We start from the raw sequence: 23,915 nt of genomic DNA on the forward strand, positions 1-23,915 counted from the left end.
TCTAGTTTTTACTTGATGTAATTTATCGTATCATATTCCTAGTATTAGTTTGACTACCTGAAATATGGTTAAAGAAAGAAGAAAGTATGAGGAGATCATCAGAAAAGATCAGGTGAAAGCTTAAAAAGAAATTGAAGTGGGAATGGTGTGAATTTCGAGTTGAAGGTTTTGAAAAAATCGAAGAGAGAAAAAGAAAAACCAAAAAGATAAAAACGAATGCTAGCTAAAAAGAGGGTCCTGATGTACGGATGGCCCTTACAATCAAGATTCAGATAGCGTTTAACGAGTGGTTTTGTACCAAAATCTTTTTTCTAGTACCACTTACTAGATACTTTTTTCCTACCTATTCTTGTCTATTACTCAACAGGTAAAAAAGGTATGTACTGTCGATCATTGTGTGGTAACTTTGTTGACCCCGTCGCGTGCTATGCGTCTATTTCTTTTTATTTCTCTTTCGCTATGTTCAAAGCTAAGATATCTATGCTTCGAAGATGCATCGATGTTTTTCTTATATTCGCATAATTCTTTCCCGAAAAATTTAACTATGACTTATTTAAGTAATTATTTCGCAATGACTATTCGAGTTCGACGATTTTTTAGATTAAAAATGCAGACTTCATTCTGAGGTGTAGACTAGAAACTTAGAACTCATTGTATTTAAATTGTACGTTATTCTTTTTAATTTTTATTCATACATTTTTAATTATTTCTAAATAAAAAATGAAACGTGATATGAATGAATTAAAAAAATGGATTGTCGTTTTTTAATCTTACGAAGGACAGTTACTCATTAATCAAAAAATATGAATAGCATTAACGGAATTTTTAGAAAATAGATAACCAACTTTCTTTATGGGTACTTTAAATGTCTTGTAACCCTGTTACTAAGGCTGTTAGAGTATTTATTTTCTAAAAGTCAACCAACCTCAATAAAAACTAACTGGTAGAGAAAGATCCTAAATTATCTGAAATTTTCTGAAAAGAATTTATGTATGTAAAAACATAATTTGTGTAACTCGTAAAAAATTTTTCTTTTATCTTCGAAAGTAACGATATCGCAAAATATTTGTAGATTATTTAAACTAGAAGCAGTTCAAATAATTTGCAGACTGAGCAGTATTTCGACTACTTCTATGCTGTAATATTCAATTTTTTTTTGTATATCTCTTTTCAACTGAATGGAGATTGCTAAGAATAAAAGAAAAAGGCAAATTATTTTTTGTATAATGTCGTTATTTTATATAATATTAATATTTATATTAATCGTTTTCAATTTCATTAAAATTTTTGAGATTTTTCATAGTATAATTAAATTATCGTTGACCTCTAGTTATTATAAATAAAAGTTGTGAATGGATATATGTGAGAAAGAGAGAGAGTGAGAGAGAGAGAGAGGGAAAGAGTGAGAGAGAGAACGAGGGTGGGAGAGAGAAGAGAATGAAGTTGGCCCCAAAATACGATACGACCCTTTTTATGGAAAGATTAGCGGGGAAGGGTTAAAGAAAATGTTTTGTTGAAACTTTTCAATTTTTTTCTTCGTAAGCCTGAAATCCCTATTTTTTTATACATAAAATCCTTGACGAAAACATTAAACAATGATTTATAACTATTGCTGAATAGGATCTGTTTAGGATCCTAAGGGTTTGGATCCTTGAAGTTGAGAGAATATTTTTCATTTGTTTTATTCCTTTGAAATTTACAATGATTTTCTAACATTAGATTCTATATCACGGATGTGAATCTCTAGAACCGAATTGATATATTCAACTAGTTCTTTTCTTTTACAATGAAATATATAAATACTATGATATATATGTATGTATCATATAAAAATATTATTAATAAGAATATTGTTACATATATATATATATGTATTATATAAAAATATTATATAAAAATATATTAAAACTCGAACTCCAATAAATTGCGAATTACTATATTTAATTAAATAGATAAGTCATAAAATTTTTCGAGAGAATAAATTAGTTTTTAAGCAAAAAACAATTATGCAAATACATTATATTGACATAGCTTCAAAGCACAGAAGACTTGAATACACCTTCGAACCAGCCAAAAACAGATAAAAAGAACAATGCAAATATATATATATATTATTTATATATATATATACACACATATATATATATATATATATATATACTATGTATTATTTAATTAATTAATATAGAAGATTATTATTTTATACGTAACAATAAAGAAAAAAGTTTATCGAACGAAACTTTTTAGTTTCGAATGTTGATTAAAATATGAAAAATATAATGAAAAATAGTGAAAACAATATTTTGAATGAAAAAAGAAATAGGAAAAAAATAGGAAAGTAAGAGAAGGAGATGTATATAGTATGATTGGAAATAGTAAAAGGATTATACGTTATTGGAAATTTTACATAAAAAACAACCGTAACTGGAATGGAATGTTTCGTTCTTAACGGATTCTTTTTTATTCGGGGCGTAAACGGTTCGCAAAAAGTTCACTGAGCAAGGGTAGGCGGGGTAAAGACGTTCCGGAGTGGGGTAGGTACGAGTGTACCTATGAATCCATAAAGATTGCTTGTGATTGGAGGAGCTAAGTGCGTTAGGGAAGGGAGCTCACATCTTATAAAGTAACTCTGAACCCTCAAATAATTCGGTATTCGTCTTTCAATCTTAGAAGTGCGAGCTTGTAGTAAAGAGAGCGGAAAGTAAAGAAGAAAAGTAAAGAAAAAAAAGGAAATCGAGTATGTGCTTATGTGTGTGAGTGTATACGAGTCTGTGTAATAGTATTTCGTGTAATAAAGGCAAAACTACTATAGTGATTTTCAAAGGGCAATTGATGACCTCTGTGTTTCTCTCGTTTTGTATATCTTCGTTGGTGCTAAGAAAGAGAAAGAGGAGAAGAAGTAGTAGTAGAAGAAGAAGAAGAAGAAGAAGAAGAAGAAGAAGAAGTATAAGAAGAAGAAGAAGAAGAAAGAAAGAGGAATAGTAGTAAATTCTTCGATTCCCTTCGATTCCCTTATTGCGAAAGTGAAAGAAATCCAGGTTTTCTATCGCGAAGGAATGGTAAGTGTATTTTATCTTTTTCATTTTTTTTTGTTTTATTTTTTTTTGCGATCGTTACACCGAAATACTATCATCAATCTGATCACAAGAATCTCTTTATGAAGAATTCTAAATCCGATGGAATTTCTTCTTAACGTCTCGTTTCACGAAATTTCAAGTTATGTCTAGAAATCAAAAGAACATTTAGAAAAACAGAACAAAAGTACGTCTTTCACTAAGTTAACTTTGACTTTGTTTTTGATCGTGCGTATTCTATAATCCATTTGAAATAAGACGAGTTTGCGACGATGTTTATCAAAGTTCTTTTTTTTTTTTGTTAAATTTTTCATGAGAAACCTAGAAATACATATGTATTTCCAAGAATGGGGAACCATTCGTACATGGATATTAGATCGGAAAGACCATTCGCAAAAATTTTCTACTCGATAATGTTATAAAGTTAATTTGCTGTCGCGAATTCGTTTGTTATTTCATTTTGGCCCATTATACTCTTTTATATTAACAGAACTTAATCGATATTAAATAACGCTTGGATGATTTTTTTTGTGTTTTTTTCTTTCAAGGATATTAACGATCATTTGCAAATATTTTCCTCATCGGTCGTACATACGAATCGTATATTGTTAATTCGTTAGTTCGACATAGGACAAATTATACGACATTTATACACATATCCGAGGAGATATCTTATATCTTTCTCGTTTCTTCTCTCTTTCTCTTTGCTAGTATCTTTTCCGCCCATGTTGCCATTTCTTCATTCGAGTCATTGAAATTATATTCGAGCACTCACGCATACATTTACATCGTCCCTTTGCTACAAATTCTCTATTTACGAAAATTCGACATTCGGTTTAACCTTCGATTCGACATCTCTATTATTTCGTTTGTAAAAGAAAATAATTTTCTAGTCGTGGAAGTGATAACTCAGCAAAAGGTAATCCGTTTTCTCTTTCTCTTTATATCTTGATATCTCGATATTAAGAAATAAAATGCAATTAAAAATTATATATTCCTTCGTGTTTCTTTACAAGGATTTATTTGATGTTAATTTTGTACTTGAGAAAATATTTTCTAACATTTATTTCATTTTAAAACGTCACAAAAGGCCGTCGAAATTTTATTTATGACACTTTGCTTCGTAGATAATGTAAAGGACAATGAGACTCGAGTAAAAGTCAAAGGCGGAATATTTCGACCTGGTACGTACCCCAGCATTACTCTCCGTTTCCGTTAGTTGCTCCAGTTGAATAAATCAACCGGACGTACCGATGTTACTCTTCCTTTTTCTTTCCCTTAGTATTCCTTGCTTGAGGAAGGAAGAGGTACGGTAGAAAGCTTTTTGAAGCTATTTAATTGAAAATTTACCTACGGATTATGTTCGGTCTCCCGTAGGTTTAGCCTTCAGGTTACTACCCTTTTTTCGCAGAACTTTGTACAATCTGTAGAAGTACCAAATCTCACTCTTCTTCTTGTTGTATACATTGTTTATAGTACTCGTGTAGACTGATGTTCAATTCTCTACTGCTTTGAACTAACTCCCTTGTTCTTTTAATATTGTCAATCGTATACGTAAAAAGTGGTACGCAGAATGTGATATACTTGATATTTCTTGCGAAGATATAATTTTACGAATTTTCCAATAGTTATTTCCTCGAACACGTCGCTTAAACGCATATCCAATTAATTGGGAATTTCGCTTTGTTTCACGTAGAAAATTAAAATGAGAGGAAATTGCAAAAACGCAGAATTTGTTGTGCGGGAGTCGAATCAACAGCAACAGCAACAACAACAACAACAGCAACAGCAACAGCAACAGCAGCAAGAAATCATCAGAGACGAACAACATCCCCACCATTCCTCAATCACGCCCGGTTGGGTTAATACAGACAGAACTGTGGTGAGTAATCGTCTGAATCCCCCATTCCCTCTCTTTTTCTTTTTCTCTTATTTTATTGTCCTATGTTAGTAACCTTACACGTACCCCTACCTTCACACATACATGAGTACCTACCCTTCTCACTCTCTCGCCCTTCACCGTTCGCAAATCTCCCCCTTACTCAATCGACAAAATGTCGCTTTTCTGTCTTCAATGGAGTTTTCTCGATCATCGAAAAGAAGCTGCTAATTTTTTCTTTCTTCTTTTTTTTTCATCGTAGAAAGAGGAACCGGTTGAAGACAAAAACGACGATTCGGGGATGTCACCAGGAGATTACACAAGTAATTCAACGTCCCCTATGAGCGGAGGATCTTTTTCAGCACCAAATTGCAGCTTATCGCCTGAAAGTTCAACTTCGCAGGATTCGAATAATATCCAATCTAATAATTCAGATTATAGTCCACAACAAATGTTTAATGAGTGTAGAGTACCTGGTGAATTCAATCAACACGGACAGACCGATGATTCTCAAATGGCCATGAATGTTGCTTCTGATGCTGCCAAGTCCAACTCCGATAATGGAGATGCATTACAATGTCCCATTTGTGGCACAATAAGTTTAAATAAGTATGTTAAAAAATATTGTTATATAATAAAGCTATATATAAGAAATTAATTAAAAATGATAATATAAGTATAAAAAGGAATATTTCATTGATCATTACTTGTTTTCAATACGAAATAAAGTAATAATACATTTTTTAAACATGCTATTATTTTGCAGATCAAGTTTTTCGGAACATCTTTCTAATCATTACGGCAATAGGGTGGAAATGCAAGATAATGGAAATAATGAATCGACTGATATAAGCGTTCCCGGACCGTCTCGAGAGAGCAACAGTCAAACTTCACCGAATCCTGGAGAAAGATCGGAAGTTGACGAATCTGAGGAACCTGGACTTCGAGTACCACGAGTGAACTCACAGGGAAGAATAAAAACTTTCCGGTGCAAACAATGTCAGTTCGTCGCTCTAACGAAACTTGAATTTTGGGAACATAGTCGCAGACATATAAAAGCAGAGAAATTATTAACTTGCCCAAAGTGTCCATTTGTTACAGAATATAAACATCACTTAGAGTATCATTTGAGAAATCATTTTGGTTCGAAACCGTTCAAATGCGATAAGTGTTCTTATTCTTGTGTGAACAAATCAATGCTTAATAGCCACTTAAAATCACATTCAAATGTTTATCAATATAGATGTGCCGATTGTTGCTATGCAACAAAATATTGTCATTCCCTTAAATTGCATTTAAGGAAGTATACTCATCTACCTGCCATGGTACTAAATGCAGATGGTTCTCCTAATCCATTACCAATTATTGATATTTATGGTACTAGACGAGGCCCAAAAAACAAGTCTAAAGTACAGAAGAAAGAAGGAACTGTTCGAAGATCGAATATTGAACAAACAAATACAGGATCGGGAATGGTAACGCTATCTCCTCAAGTCTCACCTACAAACTCACTTGCTACTACAACGAACTCAACTATCGTGAATCCTTCATCTTCTACTATGACCGGTGGTAGCATGGTCAACGGCATGGTCAACAATTTGGATGTTGATAATCAGTCTACGATTATATCCTACAATCAAACATTTTCTGACTATCAATTACCAAATAATTTACCAATTCAAGAACCTCAGGAGAGGCTAATGCCTTTGGATCTGAGTATGCATACGCTACCATGTTCTTATGAAAACAATACCATGAATAATCAATCGAGAAGATCAGTTACCCCAATCAAAGGAAAGGGTACAAACAGACGAAAGGGGAAGGCGTATAAGTTAGATCGTAGGTTAGTTGTCTCGGATAATGAAACAGACGAAGAAACAACATCACAATTGCAGCATACTCATGAGTTTTCGAGAAGGATAGAAAACGACGTTCGTAGCTTAGAAGATCAAATGGATGATCGGCAATCAGAAGAACATTCAGATAATCATCCAGAAGATTATTCGGAAGATCGTCCAGATTATCACCTTCCATCGTGTTCAAGGGATTTGGTTCCAAGATATCGTCCCACTTCAAACGGTGATTCTCTATTCTGCTATTACTGTGAAATAGCCTTTGTAAATGTTATAATGTATACAGAACATATGAATTATCATGGATATGAAGATCCGTATACATGCAACAAATGCGGTCACAAATGTAACGATAAGGTAGCCTTTTTCCTTCATATAGGAAAATCGAAACATTAGTAAATACAAATGTTTCTCTCTCCCTTTCTTTCTCTCTTTCTCTTTCTCTCTCTCTCTCTCTCTCTCTCTCTCTTTCTCTCTCTTTCTCTCTCTCTTTTTTCCTCGTTCTATTTTAAACTATTTGCATTATACTACTTTATATTGAACATATAAATAAAAAACGAAAAAACTTGTAGAAGATCTTATCTATAATATTATAAAACTACAATAACGATCAAATGAATTCTTCTATAATAAAAGTTTTCACGCATTTCTTAAGAGAAGAAGAAGTAGAAAAAAGGATTTATTAGTAATAACTTTAAAAGAGTCTAACTCTTAAACATCTTGTATTTGAGCGTAAAAATAATTACGTATAATCTCGACTAGTCAAAATTCTAGTTTTCTTAAACTTAAATATGCTGTTTTCTAGTATATACGATAAATTATATGAAAGAAAGAGAAATGTTCTTTGATGTTAAGAAAGTTTATCTACGAATTAGACTTCGTGATTTTATATTTATATATCTTTTTTGTAAAAGAGATATAGTATTTACAATATATATATAGTATATATATATATATTTATTATATATATATATATATATATATATATATATATATATATATATATTGGTTTACATATATATATATAAATTATATATATATATATATATATATATATATAAATTATATATATATATATATATATAAATTATATATATATATATATATATATATATATATATATATAATTTATATATGTATATATGTATGTGTATACACGATAATGAAATATAATTAAAATATGAGATGTGTAAAATTATATTTTTTCGAAAGGAATTTATCATAAAAAAGTATATAATTATTATATAGAAACATATATTTTTCGAAGTATAAAAGTTTTACCGTTTCAAAGAAAAAATGTAATTGAGATACATGAACTTCGATGGATGCTACTTGCTATATTGATCAGACTAATTATGCGTTGATTTAATCTTTTTTTTTTGATCGACGAAATTTTTGTTTATATTCAATCAATTGACTATATTATCTTTTTTTTCTTTTTATGTTGACATTTAACGCATCGTCGTTATTTATTTTCGAACAATAGATTTTTTTTTATTTTCTTGCAACTCGTTCCATTGTAAGTTCATGCCAATTTTCACTATTATTATGGCACGAAAAATGAAAAACAGAAGTAATCGCCTCACTTATGTGTGCTATTTACTCAGCGTTTAGACTTAGTATTATTGTACTTAATTTTTCGACATTCCGCTGATATCTATATATATATAAGACGACAGAATTTATTGTATTAATTTCTTTTTCTTTCGAATTCTGTTTTATCGATCGCTGATTAAATCAAAACTACAGCGCCAGTATTATTAGTGCCTAGTATTAGTTACATTAAATAATCTTAAACCGAATTTAATACCTTAAATATAATGCATTTTGATATGATTTATATACCTTTTATGAAAAAAGAAAATAAAAAGTAACGTTAGAAACATTCGAGATTAATTGTATGATTACCGACGGTCGATGTAAATGAACTTCTTTTTCTTCTTTATTTCACTGATTTAAATTCAACAACAATTTAAATTCTATAGTTTTCATTTACAATTTCATTAAAATATTTAAACAATAATGAAATTGTCGAATGATACCATTAGAGGAATTTGCATTTACTTCTGATATTAAGTCGATAATTTTACAAAATTTTTTTTCAGTCTATTTTGACTTTGCCGGTATTTCAGAGTTCTTCTATAAAAAATGTCAATTTTTGTCATTGTCAAATCATAGCAGCAGACTTACATAATACAATGATACAGGTGTTAACACACTAAGTTTCCTATTATATGCCATGTTAAAATAAAAAATGTTGTTTTCTTTTCATATTACTATCATCAATATTCCAAAAAACATATCAATTAATTTAGTGTCGATATTATTATTCGAAAGCTTTATTATTTTGAACTTATCAATTTATTGTTCTGGTTATTTTCGCGAAATTTATTGACACGAATCCGTCCGGTTGAACGAAAAAGAGGCTTATTTACGGACAATTTTTCTATCGGACGTCAAACTATATTGAATAATAAACACACGTCAATCAATTAACAATTAATATGCAAATTGTCACGTGTCGACACGCTCATAGGGAATTCTTCATTTAATTTATATCTCATATACAAGGCGAAAGAGAGTTTCGCTTTACGAAAGAAAAAGTTGAATAAATTTTATCAAATCTTCTTTCTAATAGTAACCTTTGAACTTAAAAAATGTTTTGGTACTTTTTCATTCAGTTAGTTTTGAAAAAGACGTAAGTATTACGATTTGGATATTACGATCATTAATTTTCTCTTTCTTTATCTTCTCTAATGAAAAAGAAACGTACATTTGAACTTTAACGCACGCATTAAAAAAAAAGCATGTATATAAATAGGTCGTCTATAGGTTAATTAAATGTAGATGGTAGTATCGAAGCTTCTCTTTGTGATTTTCTAACGAATCGATTAAGAAACAAAACAAACGTAATAGAAATATGAAGAAGTCGTCATAGACGGTGGCCGTTTTTAAGCGACGTCTTGACTTTAATCGACGGCTTTTAATTTCGATCGATAAAATAGAGATCAAAGTGGTCAATTCGTAATGTTAAGTAATTTTAGTACGCTATTACGGCATTGTAGACGAAAAAAATTTATAGAAAGTTTCAATCGAAAACGAACGGTTTCGATTTCGACCGCGTTTAATCGATATTGGAGATTGACCTAAATTTTAACATGAACCCTTTGAAATGAAACTGCCAGTTAAATGAATGCAATTTTCAATATGGAGTGTTGAGAGCCGTCACTTCGCGGACAATTTAGCTTTTCATTGGTACGGTAATAAATGTATCTTTTGTTACGAGAGCATGAAGAAGGTGTAATATCATAAATAAACAAAAAGGTATGCATTTATAAATGGTTCATGTCGCTTTTTATCTTACTCCTTTTTATACTTGTATAATTTAATAAATGTTATATTTTTAATCTTTCATTATGTAAAGTTATAAAAAAGCCTTATACGACATTTCCTGTTTGTAAAAAGGCGATTATGTTGATTTTTGGGGCAAAGTATATTCATTCAAATCCTACGAGATTTTCTATTTCGAGCTTAAATACGATGAATAAGAGATAGAGAGAGTGAGAGAGAAAGGGAGAGGGAGAGTGAGAGAGAGATAGAGAGAGAGAGAGAGAAAGAGTGACAGTGAGAGAGAAAGGATGAGTGAGAGAGAAATTTGTGGAGAAGGATGACGAGTAACCTCAGAGAAGGGGATTTGCATAAATAATATATCGAATAGTGCAACTTCCGAAATAAAAAGGAATGAGATAGTTCTACTTCGATAACTTCGAATATGTTTCTTTTGAAATTATCCTCGATGATTGATGAAACATCATAACATCGATCGTTTTCTCTTCCTCTCCTCTTCCTCCTTCTTCTCTTGTTGTTACGAACGACATGTCTTCACTTTTGTTTGCGAGTTTCCTAAATACATATCTGTAAAGAGAATGATAGTTAAAATAGAACTCTTTCCGTTTTTATTTTTTTATACGCAAGGGTTATCGAATTAATTAGAAAAGAGATGTTATATTTTTTATTATACACAATACTACTGTTTAATTATGAAATGTCGATAACACGACGTTAAGTCGGTTTTCGATGCTTTGTTCTTTTCTTTCTTTCTTTTTTTTTTTGTTTCTGTTGTCGGCTTCTTTACTTCGTTTTTTTTTCTCCCGACGTTAATAACAGATCGAATTTACATGGTCTCATCAATTCGAAAATAAAAGTAACGTCTCGCAATTAAATTGCGTTTCGAGACAATACCTTATTATCGTTTTTACATTATATGTTGTTATTTTTTGAAAGAAAAAAAAAAATGGAACATATCTAATAAATCTGTCAAATTGTGTAACTAACTATCTTTCTCACTCGCTCAACTCTCTCACTTTCATTCTTGAAGAAATAGTCGCACGATACGCATGATACCATTTATATTATACAATTCTCACAGACGTAACATTAAAAAACGAGTGGCCGATTTAAATCGTCGTTGTACATGCGTTTTTCTAGTATCTTTTATCTTTCGTGAAAAACACATTCGCTGTATATACACATAATTATATATATATATATATATATATATATATATATATATATTTATATATAATATATAATAAATTCGCGTCGATCGTGTCAAAATATGATTAAGATTCTTATCGACCTATCACACCTTTTATCTATGGTTTACACGTACGTTAATACAAGATATATATATATATATATATATATATATATATATATATATATATATTTATATATGTATATCTATATATACATATGTACAAGTCGTTATACATGCAAACGATATCGTTTGAATGTATTCAAAGAGCTAAAGTTAACTTCCAGGAATTAATTACTGATCCGAGTGTTTTCGTTTGGAGCTTTTTCTTAATGAATCGTGCAAACTCGTTTAATCATTCGTCATCATAGCGAGAATGCTCCGTAGGAAAATATTTTCTGCAATGTTTTTTAAAAATGTTTCCAAAAACATTTTTAGAAGGTTTTGCAAAATTCTATCCGTGTTTTTAACGTCGTTCGATGTACGAATGTAAACATGTCCGTACGTAATCGTTTATGTTTGAATTCAAAAAAAAAATTATCATTCGATAAATTCGACTATTTAAATTTTCAACGCGTTTCATATTTTCAATACATGTGTATCTAATTTGGTCGAAACTCGATAACGATCCATTAATTTATTTTTCACGTATGTAAGCTCGAATCGAGTTTAGTTGTAGATAATATATATGTGTATATGTATATATACAAAACGAGTCACGATCGATTTGAATTATGGAATTTTTGAATTATTTTATCTATGGATTTTGTTTCGCTTGAAAATTGAATTCGTGGTTTGGTCTTCGTCCTTTTTTCTTTTCTTTTCTTTTTTTCATTTTTTTTTTATTTCCTTCGAAATTCGAGCATTCCTTCGATCCTCCAGAATTACTTTGAAATACCTATTCGCTCTCGCCCAATATCAGTAACCCTACGTTATTGTGCATTTTTACGATATTATTACGACGCCTTTAAACTTTATTCTGAATGAAAATCTTGGTAATCGATTTTTCGAATTCGTTTGAATAATGCGTTGAATCGTGCGTCGAAAGTCCGAAGTTGGACTCGTACAGATCGGATTATTAATTGCGTAACGTAGCTAAAGCTATTATATTTAGGCCATCGTTCTTAGCGATACCTTTAACTTTATAATTCACGATCGATCAGACTATAAAACTTTGTCCGTACTTCGTCGATATCGTATTCGACGTTGCGAATAATAATTTATAAGCTTGGCAGTGATCGCTTCGAATTTGGTCCGACTGCAACGACGTACGTATATTTTTTGGCTCATCCTTTCAATTTATCTCACTCGAACGTTTCGATAAAGCGATATTCGAGAGATTGAATTGCTTTCTGTTTTTGTTTTTCTTTGTTTCTTTTTTTCTTTTTTATTATTATTTTTTTATTTTTTTATTTTTTTTATTTTTTTTTTTTTAGAACAAGTCTACAACAACAAAGTAATAAATAGTAATGTATGAATAGTTTTTTCTCATTCTCCTATCAAATATCAATCAATTATCATTGGTTGTTATATAGGTTCGCCTTATCGAACGTTAAAAAACAAACTAAAATATTTCGATCGATATGTTTGATTTTATATTCGAACGTTATTCCTTTGTATTATGAGAAACAGGTATTTGTCGAACTAGCGAATGATTTTATTCTTATCAAGTTAGATAGTAATTATTAATTCATTTTCTTAATTGACTTTAAATTCTGAATTCGAGAGAAAGATAATGTATCGATGATTTTTAGGGAGAAAGAAAGGAAATAAAAAAACAAAACTAAAAAAGAAACAAGAACAAAAAAATTGCCTCGAAACATTTCTCTCGAATCGTTTAAAGACGAATACCTGCCTATCGGCGATAACGCGTCCGGAAACGCATTCATTGACGTAACGTCAGCAGCGGCGATAGCAGCGGCAATAGCAGCGGCAGTAGCAGGGCAGTATCAACAGCAGGCTCACGGAGTCACAGAAAAATTTTCGGTCATCCTTAGTTCGGCGCATATCTCGGCGGATTTCATTCGTTTGTTCGTTCATTCCGCCGACTATGTGTGCTATAAACACGTCTCCTTTTGATTGATCACATTGATCACAACGGAGGCTTGAGTTGGCAGCTCCTTTTGGACGGGCACACCTGTAGGCACCTCCTCTAGTATCGGTCAAAGAGTCGTCGTCCTTGAAACCGCTGCAGAAGGTGGCGGTGGTGGTGGAGGTGGTGGAGAGATCACAACGTCCGGTTCACCTCCTAGATCGCAATCGAATCTCCAAAGGATGCTCTCAGGGTGGTCACCTCCTGTTTAAAATTATATTCCTCTTTTTATATATTTCCGATCGGATGACTGATCATTTTTATATTTGATAATAAGCTTTTACCTAATCGTTAGAGTTATGAGATACATTTTGATGGAAACGATAAGAAGAGCAAAACTGATGAAGGATGATGCAAAAAGAGAAAGAGAGATAGAGATAGATAAATAGATAAATAGATAGATAGATAGATAGATAGATAGATAGATAGATAGATAGATAGATAGATAGATAGATAGAGAGAGAGAGAGAGAGAGAGAGAGAGAGAGAGAGAATTGCAATTACTGAGAAACGAGTCTTCGTCATCGACATCGAACGCATCTAACCTTGACCCAAGACGATGCCTGAAGAGCCCCGTCTCTGTTTCAGTGGGGCTGCTTGGTGCTTGTGCGCGTGACTGTGACTGTGACTGTGGCTGTGATTGTGTGAATGAGAGTGGCAGTGTATGTGACGTGTGTGCGTAGGTGTGACTTTGCACGCTGGCTGTGGTGGCTGCTGCTGCTGCTGTTGCTGCTGCTGTTGTTGCTGTTGCTGAGGACGAAGATGAGGATGAGGCCTGTGCTAGGTGTTCCCGCCACGGGCCGCCCCCACTTGATCGAAGCTCAATGATTTCTTCATCTCCGTCATCGGCAATGCACCACCCTCCTGCTGAGATAGGAACAAATATGCGTGTTAGATATATCGAGTATAATATTAATATATCCAGTTATAATAATGAAAAGTAAAATATGAATAAATATGTCATTTTTTATAGCGAGTCTTTATCGAATCACATCAGTGATTTTAACCAATTAATTAATTCATTATTGTCCAATGAAATTATATATTTTGTATTATTTTTAATTGCTCGTTACGTATCGTAAATGTATATTTTTATCGATTTCTGTTTACTTTATTTGTTTTATTCCTCTTTGCCAAATTTCAATAAGAAAATGTTTGATTTTCAGTGTAAATTCTCGTTGAACAGTTTCGATTAAATTTATTGATGAGGTTAAACCGAGGCACCGTTCCTAACTTCTCTGCTTCTGATTAAACTTTAAATCGAAGTGACAGGTACACGATGATAGATCACTAAGAAGAAACGATAGACAGAAATAGTAAAAACTTATAACTTGCTTTTAATCAGTTTCCTTCGTACTTTCATTCACTATTTTTCTTTCGATTAAAGACATTCGAATGTACTTCTATACGGTTCATAAATTTTTTTGAGTACACTGTGAAATATATATTCTTTAAGAAATAATATGATATATTTTTAAATAATTTCTGAAGTATATAATATATTCTTTGAAAAATAATATGCATTTGTATTCCTAGTAAAAAAAAAAAAAATATTTAGTCGAACGTTTTCTTGCAGCTATCGCGAATGTTGGATGATGATCTTGAATGTGTGATCTGGTCTGGAAGAATCACTTCCGTAGCTATCACGAACACTATTCACAGATTTTCTTTTTCCAAGGCGGCTACAATTTTTTACGCTCCAAGACGTTTCTTTTGCACCTCTTTGAACGGATCGTTTTAACGTGAAATATATAATATAGATCAGTGGTGTGCAAAATGCCTTCTTCACATAGAAATATTATGTGATTTTAAAAATCTTTTTAGTTCTATATTAGTCTGTACTTAAATATACATATATAGAGCTTGTAATAGTTCGTTTTATAAGTAAGAAAATATAAATAATCAGAATTATGACTTTGAAATTTCATTATTTTAATTCAAACTATTGATATTGATAAAAATACTTTTAGTAGATGAAAAGAAAAAAGACAGAGAAAGTTAAGATACATTCGCCAAAGAGAGAGAGAAAGAGAGAAAGAGAGAGAGAGAGAGAGAGAGAGAACGAGATGGAGAGATATAAAGAAATTATTTATGAATAAAATGACACTCGTATTTGAGATACTTCCTTGTTATTCATGATGGACAATTCTGTTTTTTTTTTATCGTTTCGGATGATTTATAATGCGAGCTTACCTGTCATTTAAGAATATTTCTGGGTCCATGAATGCCATAACATTGTTCTCACGATAATAATACAAATTTATTCTCTTTTGTTATTAAGAGGAAGTGAAAATATGTCTTTTCGATAACATTCACTTGAACGAGCTTGCTTCTCGTACAATTTTATTTTCGTAAGGAACAATGTCAAAATCAAATTACATACCGTGAAAACGAGTGCAGGCTCTACGACCAACGAATCTTATTCTTTCGAGAGAAACGCGACTCATTCGTGCTCGAAGTAACCATATACTATTATCCTTTGTCCTCTTTCTACGTTTCTCGCTTCGTACGCGACCCTTTATTTTCAATAAGAGAAAGTGGAACAAAAAAAATATTGTTCGAAATAAATAACAAATTGTGAAAAAGATTAGAAAGAGAGAAAGAGAGGGAGAGAGGGAGAAAGAGAGAGAGAGAGAGAGAGAGAGAAAGAGAGGGAGATAGAAAGAGAGGGAGATAGAAAGAGAGAGAGAGAGGGAGAGAGAGAGAGAGAGAGAGAGAGAGAGAGAGAAAGAAAAAAGAGTATACCACGCAGCACGTCAGATGATAGAAAGCTTAAAGGAAAGAAAAAATGATAATATTTCACGAAAGAAATAAAAGAAGAAGGATCGTTGGTCGATGGGCCCTTTATGAGGGACAGGACTTACACCATTTAACCTAGGTATATCCAAACTGGGTACATATGTCGTCTCTTCGTGCCCACTCGAATAATATCTCATCCTTCTTCTAGTAGCATGTGGACTGCAACGGCCGCATGATACAGGGACTGAGGAATTCCGCGATTTTGAAGCTGGCCTCTGTCGCGATCCACAGTGCACGGCGAAACGCAATTCGGAGAACATTTCGGCGCAGAGTGACTGTAGGGTCCGTTCCATCATATACCGCATGCAAGCACGGTGCATATATGTGTATGTATACGTATGTATGTATATATATATATATTTATGATATGTATGTTGTATGTATGTATATGTATATATACATATATATATATATATATATATATATATATATATATATATATATGTGAAAGCATGTACGTATATACGTAAGTACATGTTTGTATGTATATGTACGCGTATGTGTATGTTTGTTTATTTGTGTGCAACGGAGAGGGTAATAAGGAGAAAAGAGGATAACCGGTTAGAGAGAGGGTAGGAGGGAGGGAGAGAGAGAGAGAGAAAGAGAGAGAGAGAGAGAGAGAGAACGGGAAATAGATTCGCGTCGATGGTAATAGTAGGAACAGGTGCAACGTGCGTGCGTTACCGTTGTTGATTTCGTCGTCGATGATGAATGTTGCGATCGTTGAGAAGGTAACGAAGAATCCACCAGGTTACAGCAACAACAAGAGACAATACACAACATAATCACAACCATCATTCAACCATGCATGCAAGTAGGGCTCGACGATTTCCTCTTGTCCCTTTAACTTCACCCTTTTTAATCTCTCGCAAACCCAAACTTTAACATTTTTTTCTTATTCTTCGTTTTCTTTTTTATTTGTGTCAGAAGAAGAAGAAAAAAAGAAGAAGAAGGAGACATTTCTTCTTATTATCATAGAAATTATTTGCTTGTGTTTTTTTGTTATCATGGTCGAGTGATGAAATGAACGAGAAAGATAGAAGTGAGATAAAAAGGGGAAGGCTCGAGAAGAAGAAAAGCAAGTATTTCACGCTCATGCAGCGGAGCGACTTAACGAGAAAGTACAAAAGTTTCGCGCAATTATAGGCATCGAATGAAGTTCGCTTACCCTGTCGGAATGAACGTTTTTCTTCGAATTCCAGCAAAACTCGAGGATTGCCACTAGGATTGCTAGAGCAAGACCACATAGTAGCACGACAAAGACACCACCTAGAATGGCAAAAAGTGGAAGCTCATTATTTTAGTGCCAATATCTTTCTCTCTCTCTTTTTTTCGTTTTCTATTTCTATGGAGAACTTACGGATTTTTAATCTAAACGCTGTTAGATGCTAGGAACACCGAAGTGTTGACTTGTGGATCTTTCTTTCTTTATATTTCATGTTTCTTTGTTTCTTATTATTCTTTGTCCCTATCCTTTTTCACTTTCTCCTTTTCTCTCTTTCTCTCTCTCTCTCTCTTTTTCTTTTTCTTCTTCATTTTCGTTTTTCCTTTGTTCACAAAGTTTCACAAAGGAAAGACGAAAGTCGAGGGAAACATCCAAAGAGAAAAAGTTTGAACTGTGAGAGAGAGAAAAAGAGAGATATAGATGTGTGTGTGTGTATATATATATATATATACATATACAGAGAGAGAGAGAGAGAGAGAGAGAGAGAGAGAGAGAGAGAGAGAGAGAGAGAGAGAGAGAGAGAGAGAGAGAGAGAGAAAGCATTGGGATGGAGTAGAAGAGAAAATCGTGCGGGCAATATCCAAGAAGAGCGTATCGTGGCTATCGCTAGAAAACTACTTTGTCCCGTGGGTGTTAGCTTGGAAATGGAGACGCTTTCGAGTATACTTCCGTTGAAATTTCGTTCATAATTCGAATGATTTATCGATTTTCTTTTCTCTCCCTTTCTTTCTTTCTTTTTTTCTCGTAAATGATTTTCATTACCTCAATTGTAATTTTCATTATCTAATTTGTGATATTTATTCTCATCTTCTTTCGTTTTCTTTTTTTGTTGTTTACGAACGAATTGCTCATTCTCGCGAATTACGTTTTATTAAATATTGATAATTGTTTATCTTAAATCAACAATTTATTACTCACGAATAAATTTTGTCGACGAAATAAGGTCCGTAAGCGGGTTAGGAAGTTAAGTAGAACTTTGGAATTTTCGCATAGCCGCGTGAATCTGAGGTTACGTGTATATAAACGTATTCAGAATATATGCAGTTTCCATAAGTTATAAAATTTATACTGATTTTAATTCATTATCCATTCGAGATAATGAATGTGTAGAATTCGAGATATATGGAATCGCAGGTGTGATCGAAATGTATATATATATATAAATATATATAAATATCGTTCTCGTTCGCTACATTAAAAAACAAAAAAAGATTTTTTTAATGTAATATACTTTTGTTATATGTTTTCAAACTCTTATAGGACATCCAATACATACTAAACCAAGTATGCATATACTTATACGAGAAGATTTTTAAAGTTGTTCTTTCATCGATGGCAAGTTTGCACATGGACTAGGGAAAACTTTAGAAATTTTCTTATAGAAGAGAAAAGAAATACGACGAAAGGAGCGTGTTACCTTTTCAAATTCTTTCGCGCTAATGAACTCTACCCTTTTCGAAAGGAGTTGAACGGAAGGACGATCGCAACGACTTGCACGTATTTTATCAAGAAAGAAAGTTTTTCTCGTGACGTGATCATCCCGTTGAAAGTTTTCCGTTTGCCTGTCCTGATAATAGATTCGAAGAAAAATGAAAAAAAAAGAAAACAAAAAAGAAAATTACAACTACATAGTAGTAAGTTATATGAAGAGTCATAAGTTAGTAGAGTTGGAATTAAGTAAGTACTGGTAGTAGGTAATATCTTTTTTCTTTGGTAGAATGAATTTTAGGCGACATGTATACCCAGAGACGGTCGAAAGGGACTCAAGAAGAATTTGCATAACCGCGTAACGTGTGATTTAGGTGACATTCACAACGTATCACCGGAAGAGACCAAGTTTCGCGGACCGTCGCGGATGTATCTATAAGAGTGTATATATATATATATATATGTATATATATATATATATATATATATGTATATATATATATATATAGATACGTGTGTGATTGTATAATATACTTATATACATATATATGTAGTAGATCCATCTACGTACCCATGATTCTCTCCTGTCTTTTTCTTTGACCAAAGATAGCAAAAGGCACGTTAGAATTCTAAGAACCTCTGAATTCCTTGAGATCCTTTCTAACATCCCTTCAGAAACTCAAGTACTAGCCACGACTAGTTCGAATTACGCGAACCTTTCTCGCGAAAGTTCATAGAAACCTTCTCAAGTTATAATTACGAGGAAATTAATGAAATAAGACTCTCAAAGATTGGATCTAGTACGAACGAACTAGAGAATTACTCTCTGACTCTATGTCAAAATTTCATATTATGTTATTGTCAAGTAATCGGTTAAGTATGATCGAAATGTAATTTCATTTAAATGAAATATATAGAAACTTTGAAATCAAGTCGATTGAAGGTTATTATCGATAGAATTTTAATTCCATGTGAATTGGACAATGCGCTAAATTGGATGTTTGTAAATTGTACGTGTGACTTCGAAAATAACATTTCATTTTACTCGGAATTATTTTCTCATAATGTAAATTTTTGCTATAGTATATAGATTCATTAAACTTAAATGCAGATACAACCGTAAAGTTTATTTTCGAAATTAATTTGATCTGTCCCGAAGTTACGATATCATAAATTAAATCAATGCTAAGTTTCCCTAAATGTTTATGTTTCTTCGATAAAAGATAAATATTCGAATGAAAATAAGTACCAACATGTAAAACAATTTTCAATGAAAATATATTTAGATAACTAATAATGTTTGCTTTTAATCATCGATAGTATCGTTTGCGAGTAAAATATTACATAAGGTGATAGATTAATAACGGCAGGCTTCTTTTAACAAAAAACGAGATGCGGGAAATGGTGAAAAGTTTGTACGGTACAGTTGGAACTTTGAATGTAAGATGACGACTAATATAAGATGTTACGTTTACTTTTTTTTACTCCGGGAATAAGCAAGGGCATCGTCTTGAAGAAGAGAGCAATTAGTAGCACGGTTGCAGTTTTAGAACATTTTCCCCCAAGTGAAATATGACATTTTCCGTACCGACGATCGCGAGAAGATTTGTATCAAAAATAAAAAGGGATAAAACAGACTGGCAAACAATTAAAACGTTTAAGAGGAATAAATATAATTTATTAATCTTTTCTTTTTTTTTTTATCTTTCTTCTTTTTTCTTTTTTATTCAGGAACGGCTTATTGGTCGACGGTTCGCTCATCAACGACATAAAATATTTAATGATATTATTTAAGTATAATTTTCCTTCAATTTTCTTTGTGACTTTTTACTAATATAGGTGAGAGATAGAGAGACAGAAGAGAAGAAAAAAATTTCACTTTACGATCGTTAGAGATGTAAGACCGAGAGATAAATAGTCGGCAGCTAGAGTTAGATTCTCCTACGGGTCCAGGCAAACGGCAGTCGAGTTATCGTCGAAACATGCAATTAGCAGTTCTTCTACAATTTAGTGGGATTTTCCTTGAAAAGTCGTGGAGACCTCTTTGCAATCTCGTTGAGTATCTTCCCGCCACTGGTAAAGTGTATACTTATCTAACTTACGAAGTACATCGAGGAAGAAGGAAAAGAAAAAAGAGGGAAAAGCGAGGAAGGTCATAAGGCGAGATTCCTTCGAAGGACTGTTACTGAAAACTCATAGAGAAAATGAAAATGCAACGTCCTATTCTTTCCCTTGTGTTTCTTTTGCGGTTGAAAGCATTTTCTTTTTTATTGCTCAACCAGACAATAATCGTATCAACGAACAAACTCTATAATTTGTACACACTTATGTGTACTTATTTCTCATCGATAATACCTATCTTTTCCTTTTCCTTCTTTTTCCTCCTACCTTTTTTAAATTTTCCACTTGACGTTACACCAGATATACCAACGTTAAATTTCTTTCTGTGAAAAATTCGAAATGATAGGGAGTATACTTTAAAGTTTATGCACTTACAAGGATGCAGTCATACGTACATAATGCGTACAAATCAGGACTTCTATTTGGTAACACGTTTTATAAAATATAACGTTCGTCAGAGGTGTGTTGAGATTTTAAAAATTTCCTAAGCTTGCGGTGAATACGATGTTTCTGGTTGGAACGATCTTCGAGTTTATGTACAACCTTCGCGTTTACGTTTGAAGGATGTAGTAAAGCATTTGCATGTTAACTCGTACGTTCGCTATCATTGTTGCGCAGTGGAACGGATTTACGAGTACGACGTAGAATCGATTTTTCTTCCTCGCAGTTTTCCGAATTGCGAGTAACGGTAAAGGATTTTGTACAAAAAAAAAAAAAAAACAAAAAAAAAGAAAGAAAGAAAAAAGAAAAATACCCTTTTCTGAACGACAAAGAATAAAGAAAAGAAGAAAAAATAAGAGAACGTGGATCGACTTGTCGTCAAAGCGTTTCTAGATTTTCTCTTTTGCTTAACACGAAAAAAGGAAGATAGGTTATTAAAAATAAATGACTTTTAAATCTTCTTACCGATATTTTCGACCCCAAGAGCACTAGCTTTACTCTCCTTATTCTTTTCATCTCTGTTACACACGTCTCCCGTATTCTTCCACCACTTATCGTAGAGGATCTGTATTACACCTTTCTCCTGTAGCTCGAGAATAGCTAGAGATATTTTATCCCTCCAGGGTGAGCCTGCATATAAAAAGCCTTCGTTAGTTTGGTCAAGGATCTTGCTATATTTATCCTTTGCTCTCTCTCTCTCTTTTTCTCTCTCTCGCTCTCTCTCGCTCTCTCTCGCTCTCTCTCGCTCTCTCTCGCTCTCTCTCTCTTCTCGCCAATTTTCATTTCTACGTCTTTCTTTACTTTCGTTTTATTTACAAGAATACAGACAAAAGTAAGAAGGTCGTTTTGAATCTTTCCGACGAGATTATTTTTTCTTTTTTTTTTTTTCATTTCAAGAAAAGAATAATGAGTTTGGAAAGTTGATCGATCTCGACGTACGTGTTTTTCTTTTTGGACACGATAGAAAAAAAGAAAGTAATGAATGCTTCACGGTAATAATACTCATGTACTTTTTAATGACAATTTCAATGTAAACGCATATTCGTAATTAAGAGAACTGCTATACTTAAGTAAAAAAGAAATGACCTTCGTGTTCTCTTTTTACACGTATTCTATTAGAACATACTATGAATAGAAGCGTGATTGTAAAGGGTATAATGAATAAGGTGGCCAGTAGGCAAGTATGTGTTTCGAGTTTTTTCTTTTGTAGCATGATTTTTCGCGTTGCTTATAAAAACGAATATTAAATAACCAGCAATCCTTAAAAAAAATTGCGAGCGAAATAGTGACAAAAAATTAGGATAAAAAGTGGCTCGTTTGTACATTAAAATGAATGCCTTTTCATTGATTTAAATTACCTTTTGGCGTTGCTATTCCATATCCCTTGCTATCCAATAAACCTCCTATTTGTGTCAAATTGCAATCTCTTTGGACTGCATAATCCAGCATCGTAGATTCCATGAGAAACGCGTAATCACCCTCCAATACCCTCTTTACCCCTTCCTCGTAAGTTTTTACAAAAACAGAAGGAGTTTTCGATTCCATAAATCTCCACATTTTTTGATAAGTTCCAATTTTCGAATCCTATCAATCGGCAAATCGTTATAAGGTAGAAAATAAAATGATATTTTATATGTAACAAAACCTTTAATTTTGTAAATGTAAATTTTAGGCTTACCCTAAAGAAAGTCATTGTACTGCCACCTTCCAAAGTGCCGTAAGATATCTCGGTTTGTTCCGCTAAATCGGCAGCATTTTCTATTGGCGTTATCATCCTTTCAACCGTTAAAAAAGCTGCAAGATTTGCCGTATACGAGGAGATGATTATGAGCGTGAAAAACCACCATATTCCACCAACAATTCTCGTACTGGTCGCCTGAGGAAAATGGTAACGAGATCCTTTATACGAAATAAAGAGAAAGAAATCTGCGAGCAATCTTCGATACGATAATAATCGATAACAACTGTTATCGTCCTTTTTATGCCAATTTTATTTTTATTTTCATTTTGTTTTTCTTCTACGAAATATCTTCCTTTCTTCGAAAGTAATTTATAAATCTTATAAAATCGAACACAAAGTCTTCGTTTATATCGATTAGATGTTTTTATAAAAAAACGTAGAAATAAAATCGAATTAGTCCAAGTAAAATTTTAATGTAACGAAGTTATTTTGTTTCATTAATATAATATAAGCCGAACGATCGCGGCATTCACTTCGCAGAAGGATTATTTCTGAAAAACTTTATCTTGTTTTAGCTGTTAAATAATACCCGATAAAGAGAAGAACCGTCGGCAATGAATTCGATTTAATTTAACAGACTCGTCAAGCGATAAAATCGAAGCTACGAAGCGTTAAAATAGAGCTCCGACTATTCGCGCCTTTTCCATTAAAGACTAAACTTTTCCTTTCGTTCCCTTTTCTCGCAACTGGAATTCATCGCGTAAATTTGAGAGAGCTATTTTAAAC

The 23,915-nt window shown here is 32.6% G+C and overlaps 2 protein-coding genes across 12 annotated transcripts in view; one reads left to right on the top strand and one right to left on the bottom strand.

Moving 5' to 3' along the window:
- Nucleotides 1-2,636: 2,636 nt before the first annotated feature.
- On the top strand, nt 2,637-7,375 carry LOC124426919 (protein hunchback-like). Of its 3 annotated transcripts, none has more exons than XM_046969188.1 (5): nt 2,637-3,059; nt 4,202-4,258; nt 4,771-4,956; nt 5,216-5,562; nt 5,720-7,375. In XM_046969188.1, exons 3-5 carry the CDS (start codon nt 4,780-4,782, stop codon nt 7,200-7,202), a joined length of 2,007 nt encoding a protein of 668 aa, XP_046825144.1. In that variant the 5' UTR covers nt 2,637-3,059; nt 4,202-4,258; nt 4,771-4,779; the 3' UTR covers nt 7,203-7,375. The 3 variants fall into 3 exon arrangements, with proteins under 3 accessions (XP_046825144.1, XP_046825142.1, XP_046825143.1); XM_046969187.1 differs by lacking the exon at nt 2,637-3,059 and adding an exon at nt 3,867-3,993; XM_046969186.1 differs by lacking the exon at nt 4,202-4,258.
- Nucleotides 7,376-8,037: 662 nt separating this feature from the next.
- Nucleotides 8,038-23,915, bottom strand: part of LOC124426630 (glutamate receptor ionotropic, kainate 2) — an 86,718-nt gene continuing 70,840 nt past the window's right edge. For 2 of the 9 annotated variants that reach the window (XM_046968545.1, XM_046968544.1), the window contains exons 13-19: nt 23,127-23,324; nt 22,807-23,032; nt 21,914-22,078; nt 17,402-17,502; nt 16,301-16,508; nt 13,939-14,301; nt 10,792-13,639 (exon numbers count right to left, since the gene is read on the bottom strand). In XM_046968545.1, coding sequence (XP_046824501.1) covers nt 13,506-13,639; nt 13,939-14,301; nt 16,301-16,508; nt 17,402-17,502; nt 21,914-22,078; nt 22,807-23,032; nt 23,127-23,324 — 1,395 coding nt within the window. In that variant the 3' untranslated portion in view covers nt 10,792-13,505. Of the gene's footprint in view, nt 10,722-10,791; nt 13,640-13,938; nt 14,302-16,298; nt 16,509-17,401; nt 17,503-21,913; nt 22,079-22,806; nt 23,033-23,126; nt 23,325-23,915 lie in introns of those variants that run through there. The other 7 variants (XR_006942770.1, XM_046968546.1, XM_046968548.1 and 4 more) reach the window with 7 other exon arrangements.

Source organism: Vespa crabro, chromosome 9, assembly GCF_910589235.1.
Source record: "Vespa crabro chromosome 9, iyVesCrab1.2, whole genome shotgun sequence".
NCBI classification, from domain to species: Eukaryota; Metazoa; Arthropoda; class Insecta; order Hymenoptera; family Vespidae; genus Vespa; species Vespa crabro.

Excerpts from the sequence above, each read along its gene's own strand:
- LOC124426919 (XM_046969186.1), top strand. Across the intron at positions 4,957-5,215 it reads TTAATACAGACAGAACTGTG|AAAGAGGAACCGGTTGAAGA; the intron begins GTGAGTAATCGT and ends TTTTCATCGTAG. Across the intron at positions 5,563-5,719 it reads GGCACAATAAGTTTAAATAA|ATCAAGTTTTTCGGAACATC; the intron begins GTATGTTAAAAA and ends ATTATTTTGCAG.